Source organism: Bombus vancouverensis, chromosome 14, assembly GCF_051014615.1.
Source record: "Bombus vancouverensis nearcticus chromosome 14, iyBomVanc1_principal, whole genome shotgun sequence".
Taxonomy (NCBI): Eukaryota; Metazoa; Arthropoda; class Insecta; order Hymenoptera; family Apidae; genus Bombus; species Bombus vancouverensis.
In genome coordinates this window covers 1,350,872-1,370,405 of record NC_134924.1, presented here as the reverse complement: position 1 = coordinate 1,370,405, position 19,534 = coordinate 1,350,872, and the positions used below count along the sequence as shown (strand labels likewise).

Below are 19,534 nucleotides of genomic sequence, written 5' to 3'. Positions count from 1 at the left end.
CTGATAACGAAGTTTGCTACGTTTGCAATGTTAAAATTTTCCAATCTTGTGGATTGCGAATGAACAAAAAATTTTTCAAGAGATCGTAAATGGTCAATGATGGATTATTCGTATGGAAACAATGTTTAGAAATGTTTGTCAAATGTTATCGTGTTTGTTACATCACCTATGTAATTTTCTAAATTAAATTTTCCTTAAATTTCGCACTTAACATTTCCAACAAATTAACACGTCTTATATTTGTAAGCTTCGAAACCTCTTATCCATCCTCGACTCACGAATTCATTTTCACTGCCATAATCATCCGAATCCAACCATATATACACTCCATTCTCAAACGAGGCATGACGACGTTTGCATCAAGCCATTAACGACGCGAGACGTCGGATCGGACAATCGTTCGATGCTTGACCTATTTTCACAAGCTGCAAACCGGCAAACGTTAACTCGACCGTAAGGGTGAGAAGCAACGCGAGACTCCCTTTAATGTCTCGGCTTAGGGAGAAGAAAAGCCTCCCTGGAGGATTCTTACGTCGTGTCTTTCCCTCCTTTCTTCGTTGTTCACCTGCAACCGCTAGTTTACGATGTCCTTCTAAGAGGAAAGTAAGACATTTCCACGGGACATTGCTTTCGCTATCACGGCGAACTTCTTTCGTTCGTGTGTTGCTACACGTCCTTCAAAACGTATTTTATGTCGAAAAGAAAGCGTACATAGAATCACTCGGCTTCTAGAACGGAGGATGTAGAGCTGGATATTCGTGTAAAATGTTTGAGAATGTTTGCTTATGTTCGCGAGTATGTATTTGTATCAATGGGAACACGAAGTGTGTGCGAACTATATTAAATAATTGTGTATCATTGTAGTATTTATAAGTGACAAGAGCTTCTGACAAATATTTGCAGACATTCGTAAATAATTGCATTTGCGAGTGTTTGAAGTGAGATATATTATGTGGATGTATTAAAAGTTGAATATCCATTTTAACAAACATTTGCGAATATTTACGAATAATTGTATTTGCAATTGTTTAAAATAATTTCGTATATTAAATTTCGGATAACCATCAAACGCGTGCTTTTAACAAACGTTCATAAACATTCGTAAACGTTTATGAAAATTTTCATCATTGTTGAATATCCGTGTCAGATAAATGATTGTGAATGAAAACGTGTACCTGAGCATTTACCATCGATCTGTAGAAATGGTGAATAGCCATTTATCTCCACCGAACGTGCAAAAACAAAAATGAACTGCCATTGTCTTTAATGTGTCAACACTACTTCAAACGCTCGCTATCCTTTTTAATTGTATACTGGAGTACATACTCGCTGTTCAAAATGTTGCCTAATATTCGCTAATGTTCGCTAATGTGAATTTTCTTTGACGGAGACACGAATGACGAACAATAACTAAGGATTGCTAATATTTATGTACATTTAAGATAATGCCGATACATCAAAGGAAATCTGCTGTTCTTAAATTTGGCCCTCATTTGAACGCCTCGATTTTATTTAGCATTTCCTTCTTTCCTTTTGGAATAGTTATTGCAATATACGTATGTAAGAACGTAACTGGAGACGTTTCTCTATATTTGGTAATGTTTCTTAACCCTTCGAGCGTTATTGGCCTTCCACGATATAGAAATGGAATACATACTAGTTTCTCAGGAAAGGTACAAAAAGAACTGCTCCTGAGAGACATATTTCGATATTCTACGAGCTCGCAGAAGAAATGAAAATAACGATGCGTTTCTTCGTAAAAGAAATTTTATAGTGCACGACTAAAATGATATAATATTTGACATAACATAGTATAATTAATTTGACACATCTTATGATTTAATTGCTTACCAACATATATTTATATTTATTTATTCACAGATTTCATAGTATCTAACATGTGATAGAAAAAGAAGGGAATAATCTCTCTCTCTCTCTCTCTCTCTCTCTCTGATACGTTCTACGACAATTTTTAAATTTCCTGAGACTATAGAAAAAACTAATAATATGTAAAAAATATACTTTTCGTTTTGGGAGAACGATTCAAATCGTAAAAAGTTGGCTCATTTCTTAAAGAATCCCTTTAACCATCCCTTAAAGTCAGTTGCCCTTATACACCAATACTTAACCTAGCAATAGAATTTTTATTTTGCAATAAATCTTCGACTTCCTAACACTATAATAAACCTCCATTCTCTTTGAATTCTGCACGTTCGATCCATTACTTCCCCATCTGTTTTATCTGACATCATTGAACTAGAATGTTTTCATCCTAACACCGTACCGATCATCGACCTATCAAGAAGCTTTTCAACTATAATTCATTGTTCAATCGAGCGACGTTTCCGCGAAGGGCGAATTAAAGCAAATGCATCGTTTTTTAACACGGACGAGTTTCATCAAGCGTTCTTGACTGGTGTTCCAACTCGAACGAGACAGAAATCCGCGACAATCCCAACGGCGAGGCATTCACAGAGCCGTGACACTCTCCCTTGTGGCCAGTCGAGCGCGAAGAACGTTAAATTCGCTAGGGGCGCTGGGTGGCTTTGCATAGTCAAGGACAAAGCTTGAAAGTTTTTCGTCCACGTGACAGTTGATCGATACACAGACTGGCCAAAAGTAGCAAACGAGCTAACTGCTCGAACAACGATTAAAGTACAATAAATCGAGCAGTGATTCTGCAAGAAAGACGCTCTCATGTATAATACATGTAATAATCTTTAAGTGATTAGGAATATTGTTAATTTTATGCATTTATGGGAAACTTAAAGGTAGTTTCAAATAAAGATCAAAAAATTGTTTTAAATAATGTTAAAAATAAAAATGTAGAAAATACAGATAATACGCAAAAAACATGAAAAATATCCAAAATAGAATAAAACTATTTTCTACCTAAGTTCCATTCTTTTACTTGCATTTACCAAAATATGACTGCATAAATATCCGCATTCTAGTGATCAGATTGTTACAACCAGATGTATAGATCACAGATCTTATATATCAAAATTTTAGATAACTTGTATAAAATTTAAAATTCGACGATCATCTGCAAGGGGAGATTCTTTGAGAAAGTCTGATAGGGAAATTGTTGTCGAATTAACTTTCAATACTATGTACAACGGAGGAAACATTATGAGATGAGTGTTATAATGCACGAAGGTAGAATGAAGATAGCCTCTACGGTGATGACGACGAGCTCGAGGCGATAGCGAGGTTGGCAGAATCTCTTGTTGCGGGATTCGACAACGTTTATGTCAAGGATAAGTGGGGTGAATTTTGGATTTGTAAAATTTGATGAAACTCTGGAATAGCTTGGATATTTGACAAGAACGATAGTGCGCTATTGCTAATACCGCCGATAGCAATATAGTGTTGCTTGATTCATTCTATAATTGCGAAATCCTCAGATGATGATGACGAAAATTGGATACATTAAAATTAAAAAAGACGTGCACGTTGCAAAATACGACAGTTAGAGTCACGAAATTACAAAACAGGACATCCTTAATTCCGCAATAAGGAAACCTTATCGAGACGATTCGAGACTCGCTACACTTAGATCCATCGGGTGCTAAGTTGAGCAAGCCAAGGTTGACGTCTTCACGATTGTGAAATTTGGCCGCAGTAAGAGTAATAAATCTGTGATATATATACTGGACTTGTGAAAGCTATTTCGAATTGGAATTGAATAAGGATGATTAGGATTTGTGGATGGTGGACCGTGACAGATCTTCCTGTGTATTACTTGGAGAACTCATACAGCAAGCAAGTTATTGCTTAAATATATTTTCCAAGTAGCCTGTATCCAGAAAATTCTCACCATGATGTATATGGCACTTCCTAGTTGCATGAAATGCTGATGATTAATACTCGATGAACCTTCATGACCTTTAAATAATCTTCAGTACCAAATTTTCAATGTTACGTACTAACTCTGATCTAACTGGCAACGACACGATCTCGATGAACCTTGTGATCTTCAAATCACCCTAAGTACCCATGCGATTTATATGACCTTTCATGATATTCAAATGACCCTAAGTATCGAAGACTATTGCACAAAGGCCCTCCAAAATTGAAATAGCTTAAAATGTCAATGTCCAAATAACATCAAACAAATTTCAGTACTTTCATACACATATACACGCACGCGCGCGCGCACACGCACACATTGTACTATTGTACTATATATATATAGTACTGTATATATATATAGTACTGTATATATATATAGTACTATATATATATAGCATAATACTAGTAGTAATAAAAGTAGTACAATAGTAATATACTAAATATTGTACTATATATATAGTACAATGTTTACAATTTGTTTTGCATAGAAATATTAAATTTCCAATATTTTATTGTTATCTTCGAAATAATCGAATAATATCGAATAATATCTTCGAAAAATAATAATATTTTAAGAATGAATTAGTAAACTCGACAAAAGTTTGGCACTGAACAAAAACGCAAACATGTGACATCTTTTTATACAACATGACGTAGCTGCTAATCGATGAACCGAAGGAAACGAGTGTTTTTCAACGGCGACAACAACTCCGCTGTTTCAGCGAGAAGCAATCCACGGGACGAAAAAAAAAGTGTCATTACTGAATAATGGCACCGCCAAAGGGGAAATCAAAAGGCCGACTCTGGAAGAAACAAATAATAGGGCCACGTTATAGCTATCAACAACGTCCTAAGCGACAAAACATTCCACGCCGAGTACAGACTCTTTATCAACCCACGACTGTACGAGAAATGGTGTACAGGCTGCTCAACAGCAAACATAACCAAGGTGCTATATTATGCATAATGAATTGTCATAACGAGTCTCGTCGATAATATTATTTTTCTTATAGTCTCCAAGAAGATACAATACATTTCAATTGAAACAATTGAAATGAATATTATTAGAAATGAAAATAAAAGAGCTGCGTGTAAAAAAAAAAGATTTAATTTCTTTTTTCCTCAGAAGTTTCTTTTTATCGATGTCTAGTAGTAAATTTTGCGATAATACAAATTAATCTTTGAATAATAGAATAGATCTAAGATAATTGCCGCACAGTAAAAAGATAAAGATAATATAAAGATAATAGTTATTTCCATTCGATAGAGCATTCACTAGTCTTCTAGACTGCTTGTTCTTGTGGGAAAAAGGAATATTTCACACGATATTACAGCTTTCGAACACGTAGAACATTAATAACAATTATGAATCTCTTTCAGGAAAAAAGCAAAAAGTCCCTGGAGGCGGCAGGTTTCACGGAAGCATGCGGAAATACCAAAATACACGAGAGTCCTCATACGATAGTTCGCCCCATCGCGATAGCTCGCCGTCCATTCAGGACTCAGAGTACACAAAATCCGTGGCAACGTCCGTGGAGAACTTGTCGAGAGAGATGGAGGCCACTAATAGCTCAGTAGCCAGCAGCTCTGACAACAGCAGCGTTTCGAATGTTTCCATGGAACCGATTGCTCTCGCGAAGACGATCGATAACACTAGAGCCTTGCTGAAGAAAAAATCTTTCGTTCAGGTCATCAACAATTACATCAAGGCCGGAATAGAGGAAGGTATCGCTTGGATGCTCTCTAATCCCGGTATTTGCTAGAAGCTCGAGGCCTTGTTCGTTGGTATCAATTTTTTGTCAGGGATACTTTCGAGGAAATAGAAAGACTACTATACACAAATTTTGTACAAGTTTTCTTTTAAGTTTTCTTTAGTTTTGATAGTCATAAAAAATTAACTACATCTCTAAAAATGGAACTTTTTAATATTCTTTATATTTTTTAACTCAGTTTATTCTTTTAATTGTATCTAATATCGTAAGAAGAAATTTTATCAACCTGACGATCACGTAATATAAATTTAGTCATCAAAATATAACGTATAAAACATAAACAAAGATGACGCGTTTCAAAATTTCCATAAAGCGGGGAAATACGTGTATTTAGATTAGCGACGGATAAATCTAAAGGCACCGAATCAATTTACACGTCTATTATATCAATGTAACTCGATTATAGTTAGTTTTTTAAATCTACAGAATTTCATCATTCATTTCAGATTCTATTAACCTTTATAAAGTTTCTATAGCGCGACAAACTTTTTACCTAATCCTTAGGAAAACGGCAAGCGAAGAAGTACATCCGCAAGGCACTTTCCTTCGGCGTGAAATCCGGTTACCTAATTCCTGCTGGTCCACAAGGACAAGTGATACGAGTATCTCCAACGTTGATAGAATCGAAGAAGAGTGACATAGAATCACGGAAAAGACGAAGGAGGGCCAGAAGAGGTGAAGAAGACCCGATAGCCGATGCCCAGAAACGGCGTCGATTGACCCCTCCTTGGGACACGAAGAACATCACACGCCGTGAAAATACACCAAATCCGGAAACTCCGCCTCGAAAAAGGAGGAGGACCTCGAAAAATTCGATTCAGGTGAAGAAGAGTCCCAGGAAGAAAACCATGGAACGTACTCCACGGGAGAGCAGAAAAAGGAGAACTAGGAAAGGAAAAAAGTTAGTGATCTAAACGCTGTTATGTGCTTCTTATGTTATTCTTTGCTTTTTGTGGATTTACAAGAGCTTTGGAAATTAGGGGCAAATATCTTTGGGTATGCACTTTTTGTGACGGACCATTAGTTAATTTTTATGAGGTCTTTTTTGCTCATTGCTGGTTAATTTTTTCTACTATTAATGATGTTTTGTCAAGTTTGAATAATTGATGAGGGTTTAATTAATCGAATACTAACTAAAATCTTTTTCCAATATTAAAATCGTTAGAATTCTGTTTTAATGGTTAGATTGCTGATTTTTATACATTCTCATATTTTTGTTATTTTCTATATTTTTGCATATTATATATGAATTTTATACAATTATAATATTTGTAACTTCATAATTATATTGTAAATCTACATAATTCTAATTGTATAAACACCCGCAATGTAGTAATGCATCTTTAAATCTTACTATGTTTTTCAGATCACTATCGTACTAATTATATTTTTATATCGTTAAAAAATATCTTGATTTTGGGAAATGTTGTCTTATTTCAGTTTTGTACTAAAGTTTTTCTTAAAATAGCTAATATCTTCCGGTTTGTTGAAACAAAATCGAGATTCGAACATAGAGATTTGTAAACTCTAACAATGTTAATATTTCCATGTAATCGTAATTTCTAAATTATCCTTCTAATATTATAATTACTGAAAAGCGATTCATTTTATTTAAAATATTTATTATAGTCTTATTCGTCGATAAAATAGTTAATTACATAACAAGAAAACTACGGACATTCACAAACAAAACGACAAAGTGATCTAATAATATGGTCTATGGATAGCAAAACAAACAAGTGGGTGTTTACGAACAAAACAGCAAAATATCTATAAACTTCACCTACTATGAGCAAAATGATGCAATGGGTACTCACGAACAAAACGACGAAATGCTTGAAAAATAATTTGATGTTCTGTTTCAGAGATAAGTTAATAATATCAACGCTGTCCAAGAGCCCGAGCAACAAAATCGATGAGACTCAGAAGAAAATAAGAAATACGCGAAACTCGTACAAATACGATGTGGACAAGGGAAAAGAGGATCACAGAAATCGCAGGGCTAAGTCTTCCCGTTCAAAAAAAGGAGATAATGAGAATTCGAAAGAGAATAAACCAGACTCGAGCAACGAGGATGCATACAACGCGGAATTGAGCGAAAACGAAGAAATCAACGAAAGAATGGCGATAGTACGACAGAAATCGACGACTAGTCGAGAGGATGCTTTGCGAAATAGCAGCGGATCATCCGGAAATCCAGGGAAAATCGTCGAAGAAAAGTTGGATGCCTCCTATGAAGAAAATAACGAGAACGATACAATTGAGAATTTGGATTAACTATTTATTGTAGAATTTATTTAGAAAAAAGTGAAGAAAATGTTGTAAAAGATTTCTACACAATTTTGAAATATTAAATTTAAAAGAAGAAGCTTTTTATAGAGATTTATTGGATATCTTTTAACTAGGAGTGTATTATTAGTATGTATACAATTTTAATTCCTTTTGTAATTATATAAATTTCAAATAAAATTAATTTTGAATCGTATATGTAATATCAGCTACTCTGGCGATTTTCTGGTAATTCTAGCGAAACAAGACCATCTCTAGTATGTATTTCTTAGAACTATAGCAGTTTAGTATATGTTTGGAATTGTATAAATTTACCGCAGGACATCGGCGTGATCGTGTAAGAACCAATTCTACCATCTAGTATAATTTTACGTTCATTGAAAATTTCAACAACGTTCACCATGAATTTAGAATAAAATATATATATGTCTTAAAATTTGTACTACAGTGCAAGCAACGACAAGCTTTTCATCACAAAACGCGTGAAATACGATTCTAGATTTATACTAATTATAAATAACAGATTTTATATTTGAAACTCTTTGTATTGATTGACTGAACTCTCAAAATCAATAACGAGATTTTCTCTACCATGCAAGTCGGCATTTTTTCGAGAATTTATGACGACGTCGACGATCTCGGGTCGTGGAGTTTGACCCTCATCACCCTTTGCCAGCTATACAATACCGTGATCGTGGTTGGTTGATCGGGTTCCACGAATCGGAAGTTGTCGCCATGATTCCGTCAATGTGTATGTGCACACAAAAAAATAGACAGAAAAGTCAACAGATGGAAAACAGTTTGGATATTGCAATGTCAAAGAACTGGCTTATAATGGGACAGGCCAAGAACTTAATGCGAAATGGGAGGAGTAATAATATTAGTGTAAGTAATAGTATAATAACATTGAAAGTTGCATAAATAGGAAACTAAATGAGAAACTGTGGAGTATTTGCTTGTCCTGATAGATATAAAAGATAATGAAGCTGAAATTCTTCTGTGCATAGATCTAATTTAGTTTCATTTTCTGTGGGGAGCACGAGGCGGGTACGGGTTCTCAGGGCGTAGGACCACGCCCTGGGAAATCTGATATTCTCCTATAGCCGGGTGGTGGCTGGTCAGCACCTTTGGCACCCGCCAGTTTGCCGATCCGGTGCGGAGAACTTCGAAGAAGTTGGTGAGCCCGGTTGGCGTATCTGCCAAGACCACTCACCTCACCTCCTTGTGGGGCTCCCCGTCACCCTGCACCAGCCTTGACCGGGGTAGGGTGCAAACGAGTGAGTGGCACCAGGATGGAAACCCTTGTTGACGACCTCGGCGACTCTTTATGAATTATTATGGACAGTAAAACGAACCAAAAACTCGTTTACGGTGTAGGGGAGGGATACTCCAGTACCGGCGCAGCCGCGGGTTGTAAAGCGGGCCCCGCTGCGTCGTCATCGAGTATCCGTGGCCGTCCGAGGGTTGGCCGCCAGACCCCCGGACACGTTCATGCGTCTGGCAAAGGAGACACGCGAACCGGGGGGTCTCGCCGCCAACTGTCGCGGCGGAGGCGCGGGACGACGCTCGCGGCGGGGGGACGCGTCCGTGAGGGATCCGGACTCCGCGTTACTGCCGGCTCCCGATAAAAGGAAGAAAAGGGGAGCAAGGTGCGGACCGGACACCGACACCGACGCCGAGGCTGCCACTGTGGCCGCCGCCGCCTCTACCATCCGCGGCGGTGCCGACGGCGGTGACGACACGCGAAGTGACGAAATGAGCAAGCAAGTGACGTGAAAGACGCGGAACTGACCCACGGTCAGGAAGAGGAGGACGTCGCATACCTACGGAGGAGGGTGCGCCTTCTGGAGAGAGAAGTCAGTCGTCTCCAAGAGACGGTGGAACGGCTGACCAAGAAAGGCACGGAGAGGGCAGCCAAAGGTGGTAACAACGACAGGTAGTGAAGGACAGGAGGTGGGGATCACCTCTACGAGGGGGACGAAAGAAAATACTCCCGGGGCCTCAACGGGAGCGATTATGGGTCCTCCCCCCCCACCCCTGGTCAGGATCTCAAGATCCAGTTCCTCCGTAAGTTGGAGGAGTGCTGGCGAGAAATAATGCCAGGGGGAGCGATCCCCTCGGCTACGAACGCTGCCGCCGCCGCAAGAACCGTGCAAGCACAGTTGCAGTCGGCGAGAGACACCTCGCGGTCGATCGTGGAGTCGTCGGCTGACGAGGTAGGATTCACCACCATCATAGGACGAGGAAGAGGGAGAGCGAGGCGAAAGAACAGGAAACCAGCGGCGCAACCTCTTCGAACGGTCCATGCGCCGACCGAGAACGCGAGAATCAAGGGACGGGTATCGTCGTCTTTGCTGTCGTTGATGTTGCGAACAGGGGCCTTGGCGCCCGAGAGGGCGGCCGGCAGTGGCGGGACGCGCGCGGTAAGAAAGTGCCTGGCCTTCCCCGACCCCCACGGTGTGCCGCGGTATCGCTCACCGTGAGGGACGGCTCGGGCTTCACGTATAGGGATGCGACGTCTGGCCGAGCGGATGGCGGCTACGCTGAAGGACTTGCCCGCCAAGGTAACCGTAACGCGAAGGACGACCGAGCTAAGAGTGACCGGACTGGAGGACTCGGCCACCCCGGAGGAGGTGGTAGCCGCCGTTTCCGAGGTCGGGGGCTGTCGCGCCGACGAGATCAACGTGGGAGTCATATGCTTCGCTCCTCGGGGCCTCGGGTCGGTGTGGCTACGCTGCTCGCTAATAGCAGCCAGGAAAATCAGTAGAAGAGGAGAGGCCCGACCAGGCGGTAGGATTAACATTGGTTGGTCAGCGGCGAGGGTTTCCCCTCTGCCGGAGCGCCCACTCCAATGCTTCAGGTACATGGAGTCGGGTCACGTGCGCCTGGACTGCACATCGATGTCCGACCGGTCGGAGCGCTGCTACCGGTGCGGGGCGGAAGGACAATCGCGCCAGGGACTGCTCGGCGCGAGTACCTAAGTGTCCGGTGTGCGCGGACCTGGGGCTGCCCGCGTCGCACCGTATGGGGTTACCGGCATGCAAACCGCCGGCCTGTAAGAAGAGGGCCGCACAGGAGACAAGGGCCGTTCCAGGCGACGGAGGGGACGCGGCAACGAGGAAGGAAACGACGCCGCCAACTGTCCTCACGAAGGCCAGAAGAGAAGACAGAGAAGTCGGACGCACCGACTGCGAGGGAAACGGCCCGGAGGAGGTTATGGAGACGGAGCCTTCCCCGACGTGAACGGAAGAAGTGGAGAAGGACAACTGCTCCTGCAGTGCAATCTTAACCGTTCCCGCCGGGCTCAGGACTTAATGTTCCAGAGCCTGGCGGAGAGACGGATCGGTTTGGCAGCGGTGGCCGAGCCGTACAGCATTCCCGACGCGTCACGGGGCGCTGGGATCTGATCAGTTCGGTCGCCATCGATCGAGCGGGGACGAGGCTTTGTGGCCGTGAAATGGGGCGACCTGGCCGTGGTGGCCGTTGACGTGTCGCTCAAGATCAGCCGGACGGAATGCTGTCCGTCACTGGTCCTCGGGGACTTCAACGCCCACTCAACGGCATGGGGCTCCTGCAGGACCAACGAAAGGGGGCGCGACGTGCAGGATTGGGCGGCCGCACTCGATCTCCGGCTTATGAACCAGGGGTCGTCCAGCACGTGCGTGGCGTGGCGGGTCGAGCCCATAATGGACCTCACGTGGGCAAACCCTGCCGCATCTCGCCGTGTTTCCGGTTGGGGCGTGTCCTCGGAGGAGACCCTCTCGGACTACCTCTACATCTTGATGAAGGTGACGGTTGGCGGCGCGATGGGCGACCGTTCGTTAGGTGCGGGCAGGCCCATCGGCCCACTGGGAAGGAGAAGATTTCCGCGGTGGGCGGTGGGTCACCGCGACGAAGACTTCATGGCGGCGGCTGCTATAGCCGTCGCCTGGTTGGAAGGATCCCCGACCGACGAAGACGCGAAGGCGGGAGCGATCCGGCTGAGGCGCGACATGCACGCGATACTGCGATTCGTGTATGCCTCGACGGAGTCCCGGCCCGCCTGCGGAAGGACGTCGCCGGGGTCTTGGCCCCGAGACTAATGCGTCTGTTCGAGGGATGCCTGTCTCGGGGCGAATTTCCCGTTTCGTGGGAGGAGGGGCGCTCTCCGGACTCGCTTTCCGCCTTTCGGCCGGTATGCCTTTTGGACGAGGCTGGAAAGCTGCTGGAGAGACTGGTGGCTGCACGCCTCGAGTCGCATTTGTCCCGGAGTGTTCCCGAACTGCACAACGGCCAGTTCGGCTTCCGGAGAGGATGGTCTACGGCCGACGCTGTCGCCCGTGTCCGCTCCCTTGTCGATGGGGCCGAGCTGCGTGGTTACGTGGCGTTGGCCGTATCGCTGGACGTGCTCAACGCCTTCAACAGTATCCCCTGGGACAGGATATGCCGGGCCTTCGAGTTTCATCGGGTACCGGCGTACCTGCGGGGTGTGGTCCGGGCGTTCCTCCGGGACCGGAGTATCGTCCACACCGTCCGGGACGGATGGATGACTGGGAGGGCTGTACACCGCCGGGTCCCGCAGGATTCGGTGTTGGGTCCTTTGCTGTGGAACATCGCGTACGACGCGGTAGTTCGGACGCCGATGCCTTCGAACTCGGCACTGACGTGCTACGCCGACGACACGTTGGTGCTGGTCTGGGGCACGGCGTGGAGTAGAATCGTTCATCTGGCGGAGCTGGCGGTGGCCTGCGTGGTCGCCGAGATCAAGGGATTGGGACTGAGAGTGCCCCCTGAGAAGTCCGAGGCAATGTGGTTTTGCCGCAGGGCCGATCACGGGACGCCTCCAGCGGGTTATCGCCTGACCCTCGACAGCCATTGGACATTGGGCGCTTACTTCGAGCGCCTGGCACCGTCTGTCGAGGCGACGGCGAACGCCTTAGGACGTTTGCTGCCTCGGCTGGGCGTGCCCGGCGTCGGAGTGCGCCGGCTGTACGCCAGCGTGGTGCGATCGAGGCTCCTCTACGGAGCTCCGATCTGGGCGGACGACCTGATGACCAACCGTCGCAGTCTCTTAGCGGTTAGGAGGCTACACAGAACGGTGGCCATCAGGGTAGTGAGGGGCTTCCGCACCATTTCGGCGGCAGCAGCGGCGGTGCTCGCCGGGTTTCCCCCGTTCGAATTGCAGGCCCTGAGGTGTCGCGAGATTTATCTCCACACTCGGCGTCTGTCGGGCGGGGTCGGCCCGGTGGACGCCGACGTTAGGGTTCGGGCACGGCGGGCCTTGCTCGACAAATGGTGCGTGAGCCTTGACATGAGAGCGGGTGCGCCTGGGCTAAGGGTACTCGAGGCCGTCCTTCCAAACTGGGACGTTTAGTTGGACGGCGGCGGGCCTCCCCTGACCTACAGGATGACGCAGGTGCTCACCGGACACGGTTGCTTCGGTGAGTACCTGCACCGAATCGGGAAAGAGGCGACCGCGCGATCGTGGAAATCGGATGGGACCTCTCGCCTCCGGCGATCCTCGAGGCATTGTTGGTAAACGAGAGAGGGAGGAGGGCCGTGACCTTCTTCTGTGAGCAGGTTATGCTTCGGAAAGAGGCTGCGGAGAGGGCGAGGGTGCGGGACTCCCACCTCGAGAGGAGCGGCCGGCGAGGGTGCGGCAGAGGCCCGGGTAGGGTTCAAACTTAGGCGCTGGCAGCTCAGCGTCTCGGGGCCGCAAAGCAGTCCGTTAAGGGAACTGGACTGCCTGGCACGGCGGCTCCGACGACGAAGCGCGGTGTGACATGGCCGCACACCGCTCCATTAGGGGATGTATTGTGCGTAGGGGGGGGGGGGGTGCGGTGTGTCGCTCACATCGGTTTCCGGGCCCCTCTCGATCGCAGCCGGGACGGTCATCGTGGAGGTTTTAGTCTGTTGGAGTCCGGCACTATCACACCGCTTTTCCCCAGAAGCGGTCTGGTGTCCGTGCGGATTTCCTTCACGTTAATAAAAAAAAAGTTTCATTTTCTGTAATTATAAGCTTAATTTAATTATGAGCTTTACTACAATCGGTACAGTAATTGGTACACAATATTGTGTAATAGCAATTTAATTAATCATTTTTTATTATCTTTCTTAATATATTTCATGATCTTTCTTTAATCGAAATTAAATAGAAATCGAAAGTAGAGTATTTAATACGATCAAGTTTCAAAAAATGACAAAGAAAATGATTCTTCGGCAACTTCGAGTGATAAATAGAAAATAAATGAATGAGAAAGTAGGCAGAAGACAACGCCTGCTTTATGAAACGCGTAAAGAGAACAGCAAACGTGTGAATGTAGTCGACGAGACGAGATTTCGTTGTTCCGTGAAAAAAAAGAATAGGCGAAAGGAACCGATGGATTGGCACCGTCGGTCGTGCCTCTCTTCTTTTCATCAATGTCCTGAAAATTCCTAGACAAAATTCGGCGCCACGACCGATCAAAATCCTAGAAAAAATTCGGCTGCACTATCGAAATCCTTCGGAAACAACGGCGGCTGAGGAACAAGTACGGACGTCCAGAGGAGTTTCACATCCATCAGTAAGCAAAAAATGGCCCACATAAAGAGACGTCCTCATGCGCGAAGCCATCACAAAATGAGTGAGTGATGATCTTGGAAAAGATTTGAGATGACAAAATCCTTGTTTTATTTCCACGAGAAATTCATTGGAATGATGACGTAGCGTATTCTCTATATATTTTAGAAGTGACGACTTTTTATATTCTTCGACACTTTTTTGTTTTTCCCGATGAAAGAGGTGAAATGAAATTGCATTAGAATATTAATTTGGGGAATTATCGAGACTAAAATACATATTTTTTTCAAAATAAAGATACGTTATCGCCTAGCAGATTTTATTGACCTATTTCTTTGATTGTCAGCAATGGCCACAAAAGAAGCCATTCATCGCTTGAAAATATATTCTATTTTGTTTATTACATTTCGTAACGACACCCACGTCTGGTACTTTGTAATTCTTCCGTCGTTTTTCAATTGATTTCTTTGAACTGAAACGCCAAGCTTCGTTTGATATTTGCAACAAGCATCGTGGAACATCATTAAAAATTTCTCCCGCAAATTCCAAGGTACCTTCCAAGCGTTTTCATTATTCAAATCGAATTGACCAATTGAAACAACTGCCAATTTCTTTTACTTAGCCTAGAGATCCTATTCTATACTGGAAATTTCGCGACTTCCGATATAGATATTTTTGATTTGAAGAAAAATTCAGTATATTCTTACATTGTATTCTCAGCCTAAAAATAATCGACTCTACGTTTTACGAGGATTTCTAAAATATGTATTCGATTTAAAAGATTAGAAATTTTACATTTAAGCTTAAGATCACTCGGATTAACTTTCTGTAACTTTTCTGGATTAGAACTTCTCTGTAATATTGAAATTGCTTGACGATCCACAAATAGTGAAATATTTAAAGTTGAAATACCTTTTTTCCAAAGTTTAGAATAGACACATTCCAGTTTCCATCCTTGGACTTTCAAGAACAGAAGCTTTCGGTCGAATTTCATAGAATTCTCATATCCTACCACAGCTCTTTAAGAATACCAATAAATCTCTAAATCTTACAAAATTCTTAAAAAAAAGTTACATTCAATATCAAACAACCTGCAATGCGTCAGAATTTTCACTTAGCAGTCGTCTCAAATTCTCTTGCATCTCCTGCGCGTTTCTACCTGAACTTGCGAAAGAATTACACGTAAAGCTTGGAAGCTTTGAAAAAGAAAATCCTTGTCTAAGTATAGCTGGAATCTAGCGCGGCGACTAGTTTATCGCGTTTCAGAGTTACGTCGTAAACCGAATATCTCGGAGCTGGTGTACAAATTCCTACGTCTTGGCGGGAGCAAAGAGGAAGCTTGTGAAGCGTTGCGAAATTACAGTACGAGGTGTCGGTACTGCAAGCGGCCGAAACGCCGTGAGGAAGTTTTGGATTGCCTAGATTCTCGACCTGGCGGTAACATGGCCAACAAACGGAAAGGTTCGGCAAGGAATTCCAACACTCACCGGGTGAAACGACGCCAAACCTCCAAGGACCACACCCTCTCGTCATGCATGTATAGGGGCAATGGAGGAGAAGGTTAGTGCAATGAAAGTCATGGAAATTGTTCCTACATTCTAGACGATGCACTGTTCGAAACAGATTAGCAGATTATTTACGTTTAATCTACTGTTGTATAAACTTTTTAAATCGATACTATAGGTTTTTCAAGTTTTATTATATATTTTCTTTTTACAAGCTATTATGAGTTTCTCATCTTATGGATGATGGATATACTTTGATACTTTGTTTACATTAGACTGGTGTTTAATGAGAATTGTTTTTATAAATACTTTCTATGTATAACTTTTAAACCTTTTTATATTCCTTTATAGTAGAGATCTCTTTTTACGCTTTTTGCGTAGAATACTCTATATCGATAGCTAGGTTAATAGTTAAATAGTCTGGTAAAAAGAGTGTGAGATATATGTATTAGAAGGATGTATGGTCGAGAGTTCAAGGCGAATAAAGATAACAATTGTAAACCCTGTGCCTTTTCATAGTTAAGAGGCAGAAAAAATAAACTATCATTATTATGTTCGAGATTTTTCTTGTATTATTCAATAATTATATTTTACCCTTCCTTAGCTATACTTAAGACAGTCACATTTGTGATATCGGCATAGTATCTAGGTTAATTTAATGACGTACTGAAATTATATAATGAGTCACACCTGTCTAAATACTATTATTTGTTACTAATTAACTTAACTATAATCGTAGGTCGAGTAATATTTATTATGATCTGATGATAATGGCAATTGCTTAATGAGGGCGAAAGTCGAGCAATGGGTATTGTTACCTTTTATTGCACCGTTATATAAAGGCAATAAAATGATTAATTAACACAGCAGTGCATTATTATTATCGAAGGCAGTTAAATGATAATCCGACATACTGCACCTCATATGTAACTTATTGCTTAATAGAAATAAAACGTTCCCTTTTTTCAACATACAACTTACCATTTAGCCGAAATTAATAACTTTCACGTTCCAAGTCACGTTTTCTTTCGATAAACCAATATCATTGATTCAGCATCATTTGATTAATACAACAAGTCTTTTATACAAACCATTTATGAGTTTTTTCAACGCATTATTTTTTCTATCCATTATTCAATGCAGCACAATAATTTTGAAAATAATTTTTGAATACCAAATACACGCGAAACATTTCTCAAAATTGTACATATTCTTAAAAATTCTATATTTAGAGCATATATTATATTTATCAAATATATTATAAAATCCTATTTCTCTATAGGAATAAGAAAAATGAAAAGATACATCCAGAAGGCAATCGATTTCGGCGTAGAATCCGGTTATCTGATCCCGAAAGACGCGGCGTACAAAGTTCTCCGTGTATCCTCGGATCTCATGAACGAAGGCAATTACGAAAGTAAGGATAGAAAGTCGGACAGCACGGTTTCACAAGTTGAGGACAGAAAGCCTCGTCGAACGCCGATTAGATTCGAAGACTACGAGGTGCAGGACGCCAGGGGGCGACGACGTAGGAGCAGGAGGAGGAGAAGTTCAAGGCGAAGGAGATCCAGGAGTGGATCCAGAAGAAGGCGAAGGAGATCGCGAAGGAGATCACGAAGAAGACACGGCAGGAGGCGTGACGAGTAATTCTACTAAGTTCTTTTTTCTTTTACCTTCCCGAAATAAAGTTTGTATGTAAGAGAAATACCCATAGAAACTCTTTCAATTACGCGTATTGTGAAAGTTTGAAGCTCAAATTGAATGTTCAACGTATAATGATCTAAGCTCAATAAAACAAAATACTCTATAGAATACTTTATAGAGTAGCCTTTTGGAAATGTCATCCTTCTTAAGAGAGGAAATGCCACGGTCAACAATTGAATGAAAGGATTTCGATTGTTGTATTTTTAAAGAAGATCTGTTTATTCCAATTATCTTGGGTTAATCTATTGCTTGATTCGCATCATATGCGTTTCATATCGTAATACAGTAAATAAAGCAAGAGGTAGAATTTCCCAATAAACGTAATTAGTGTATGTTACTATATCTATTGCTAACAGCATATGTCCCGTATATTTTTGCTTCAAATTTTCTGCAAACATAGAAAAATCCATAATTTATCGATAATAGCATTCCAATATTTCCAATGTAATAATTCATTTACAGTCTAATAATCTGATTATTAATTTCACATCAAAGTTTTATATTAGGAATATGAAGCGTAGCTTCCCAGAACATTCTTCTTCTTAGAAATTTAACTTCATAGAACCATCCCGAAGGACAATCATAATAGAATTAGTACTATTAACTTGATCTTGATGTCGTTGCCAGGGCCGCCGTTCTAAGTAATTAAACCGAACGAATTCGTTTTAGATCTGGTGCCGAGGAAGAAGTGGTAGAGGTCGAGAACGATGATGATTACGACTTCGAGAAACAGGGAGAGAAAAGGAAGAGTCCGGATAACGCGAACGGAAGCGAGAAAAACGAACGTCTAAATCAGTCCGATGGTGAAAAAAAAGCAGAGAAGGCAGAGGACGATGGTTCGGATCTGTCCATCGACGAAGACGAAAGTGACGACGAGGAAGGAAAAAAGAGAGAAGATACGACAAAATCGTAAACGTGGATACATCGACAAATTGATCGTGTTGTGTCAAACTCATGCCTTGAGATTATGACGTCAAATGAAACTGACTGTTTATTCATATAAAAAAGATGAAATGTCCCGTGGTAACATTTTTTTATTGGAATTCTTCTTGCAATCGACAATTATGTAGAATACTTATTTATGGTCGTGGTGATTCATACAAGTGTAGTCATGAGTAATAGGTTCACGTTTACATTTTATGACAATAAAACAATAATATCGTGATATATATTATTAGATTTATTCCACTACATATCGCTATAGTGGAAATTAATTTTACCCATTTTCTTTAAAAAGATAGGGTTTGATATTATTTGAAATTTGATTGAAATTCAAGCTATTTATTTTAATAATTTAACTTATATGAATAGAAACTTGAATTCAACTAATTTCAAACTCAAGCTTGAGTCACTTAAATACAAGCAACTTTATTAATCTGAACGACATTTACGTCAAAGAATATAGCTATAAAACATTCCCACTAAGTACCTCTAATACAACCACATAAATTCAGTCCATCATAAAGCGGCAGCCTAATTTTCCTCTTCTGCCAACTAATCGACTGTACTTCTACTATTGCAAATCTCCAAACCTCTTGCGAACCACGCGTCCCTTTCCTATAGGAGCGTTCACCTTCGTTCCAAACAAGTAAACGACCTCTGATAGAATTATTAAAAGCCCCCACTGAAGGGAAGAAAGGGCAAACACAGAGGGACCGCCTATAATCCCGTCGCTTAAGTACTTCATTGGTAGTAGTAACAAACGACAGCGAGTCATAGCCCAAAGGAAATTGACCATTAGTCGGCCTAGGCGTAGGTTTTCTTGTACAATTAAACTCATTAGCATGATTTTACAAATCACAGATACCAGACTACCAGTGCTAATAAATTTCCTTACATAATAATATTAAATTTGGCAAGAAAGTAATTAG

The 19,534-nt window shown here is 42.1% G+C and overlaps 3 protein-coding genes across 3 annotated transcripts; all 3 read left to right on the top strand.

The window, feature by feature from the left end:
- The first annotated feature begins 4,623 nt into the window (after positions 1-4,623).
- LOC117158187 (uncharacterized) lies at positions 4,624-7,904 on the top strand. The gene is made up of 4 exons (XM_033336835.2): positions 4,624-4,804; positions 5,236-5,580; positions 6,132-6,528; positions 7,493-7,904. The coding sequence occupies exons 1-4, from the start codon at positions 4,624-4,626 to the stop codon at positions 7,902-7,904; spliced, it is 1,335 nt and encodes a 444-aa protein (XP_033192726.2).
- Positions 7,905-11,602: 3,698 nt separating this feature from the next.
- LOC143303601 (uncharacterized) lies at positions 11,603-11,998 on the top strand. The gene has a single exon (XM_076624467.1). The coding sequence runs from the start codon at positions 11,603-11,605 to the stop codon at positions 11,996-11,998; it is 396 nt and encodes a 131-aa protein (XP_076480582.1).
- Positions 11,999-13,302: 1,304 nt separating this feature from the next.
- On the top strand, positions 13,303-18,798 carry LOC117158164 (uncharacterized). The gene is made up of 4 exons (XM_076624466.1): positions 13,303-13,336; positions 15,721-16,014; positions 17,242-17,602; positions 18,333-18,798. The coding sequence occupies exons 1-4, from the start codon at positions 13,303-13,305 to the stop codon at positions 18,574-18,576; spliced, it is 933 nt and encodes a 310-aa protein (XP_076480581.1). The 3' UTR covers positions 18,577-18,798.
- Positions 18,799-19,534: the final 736 nt, after the last annotated feature.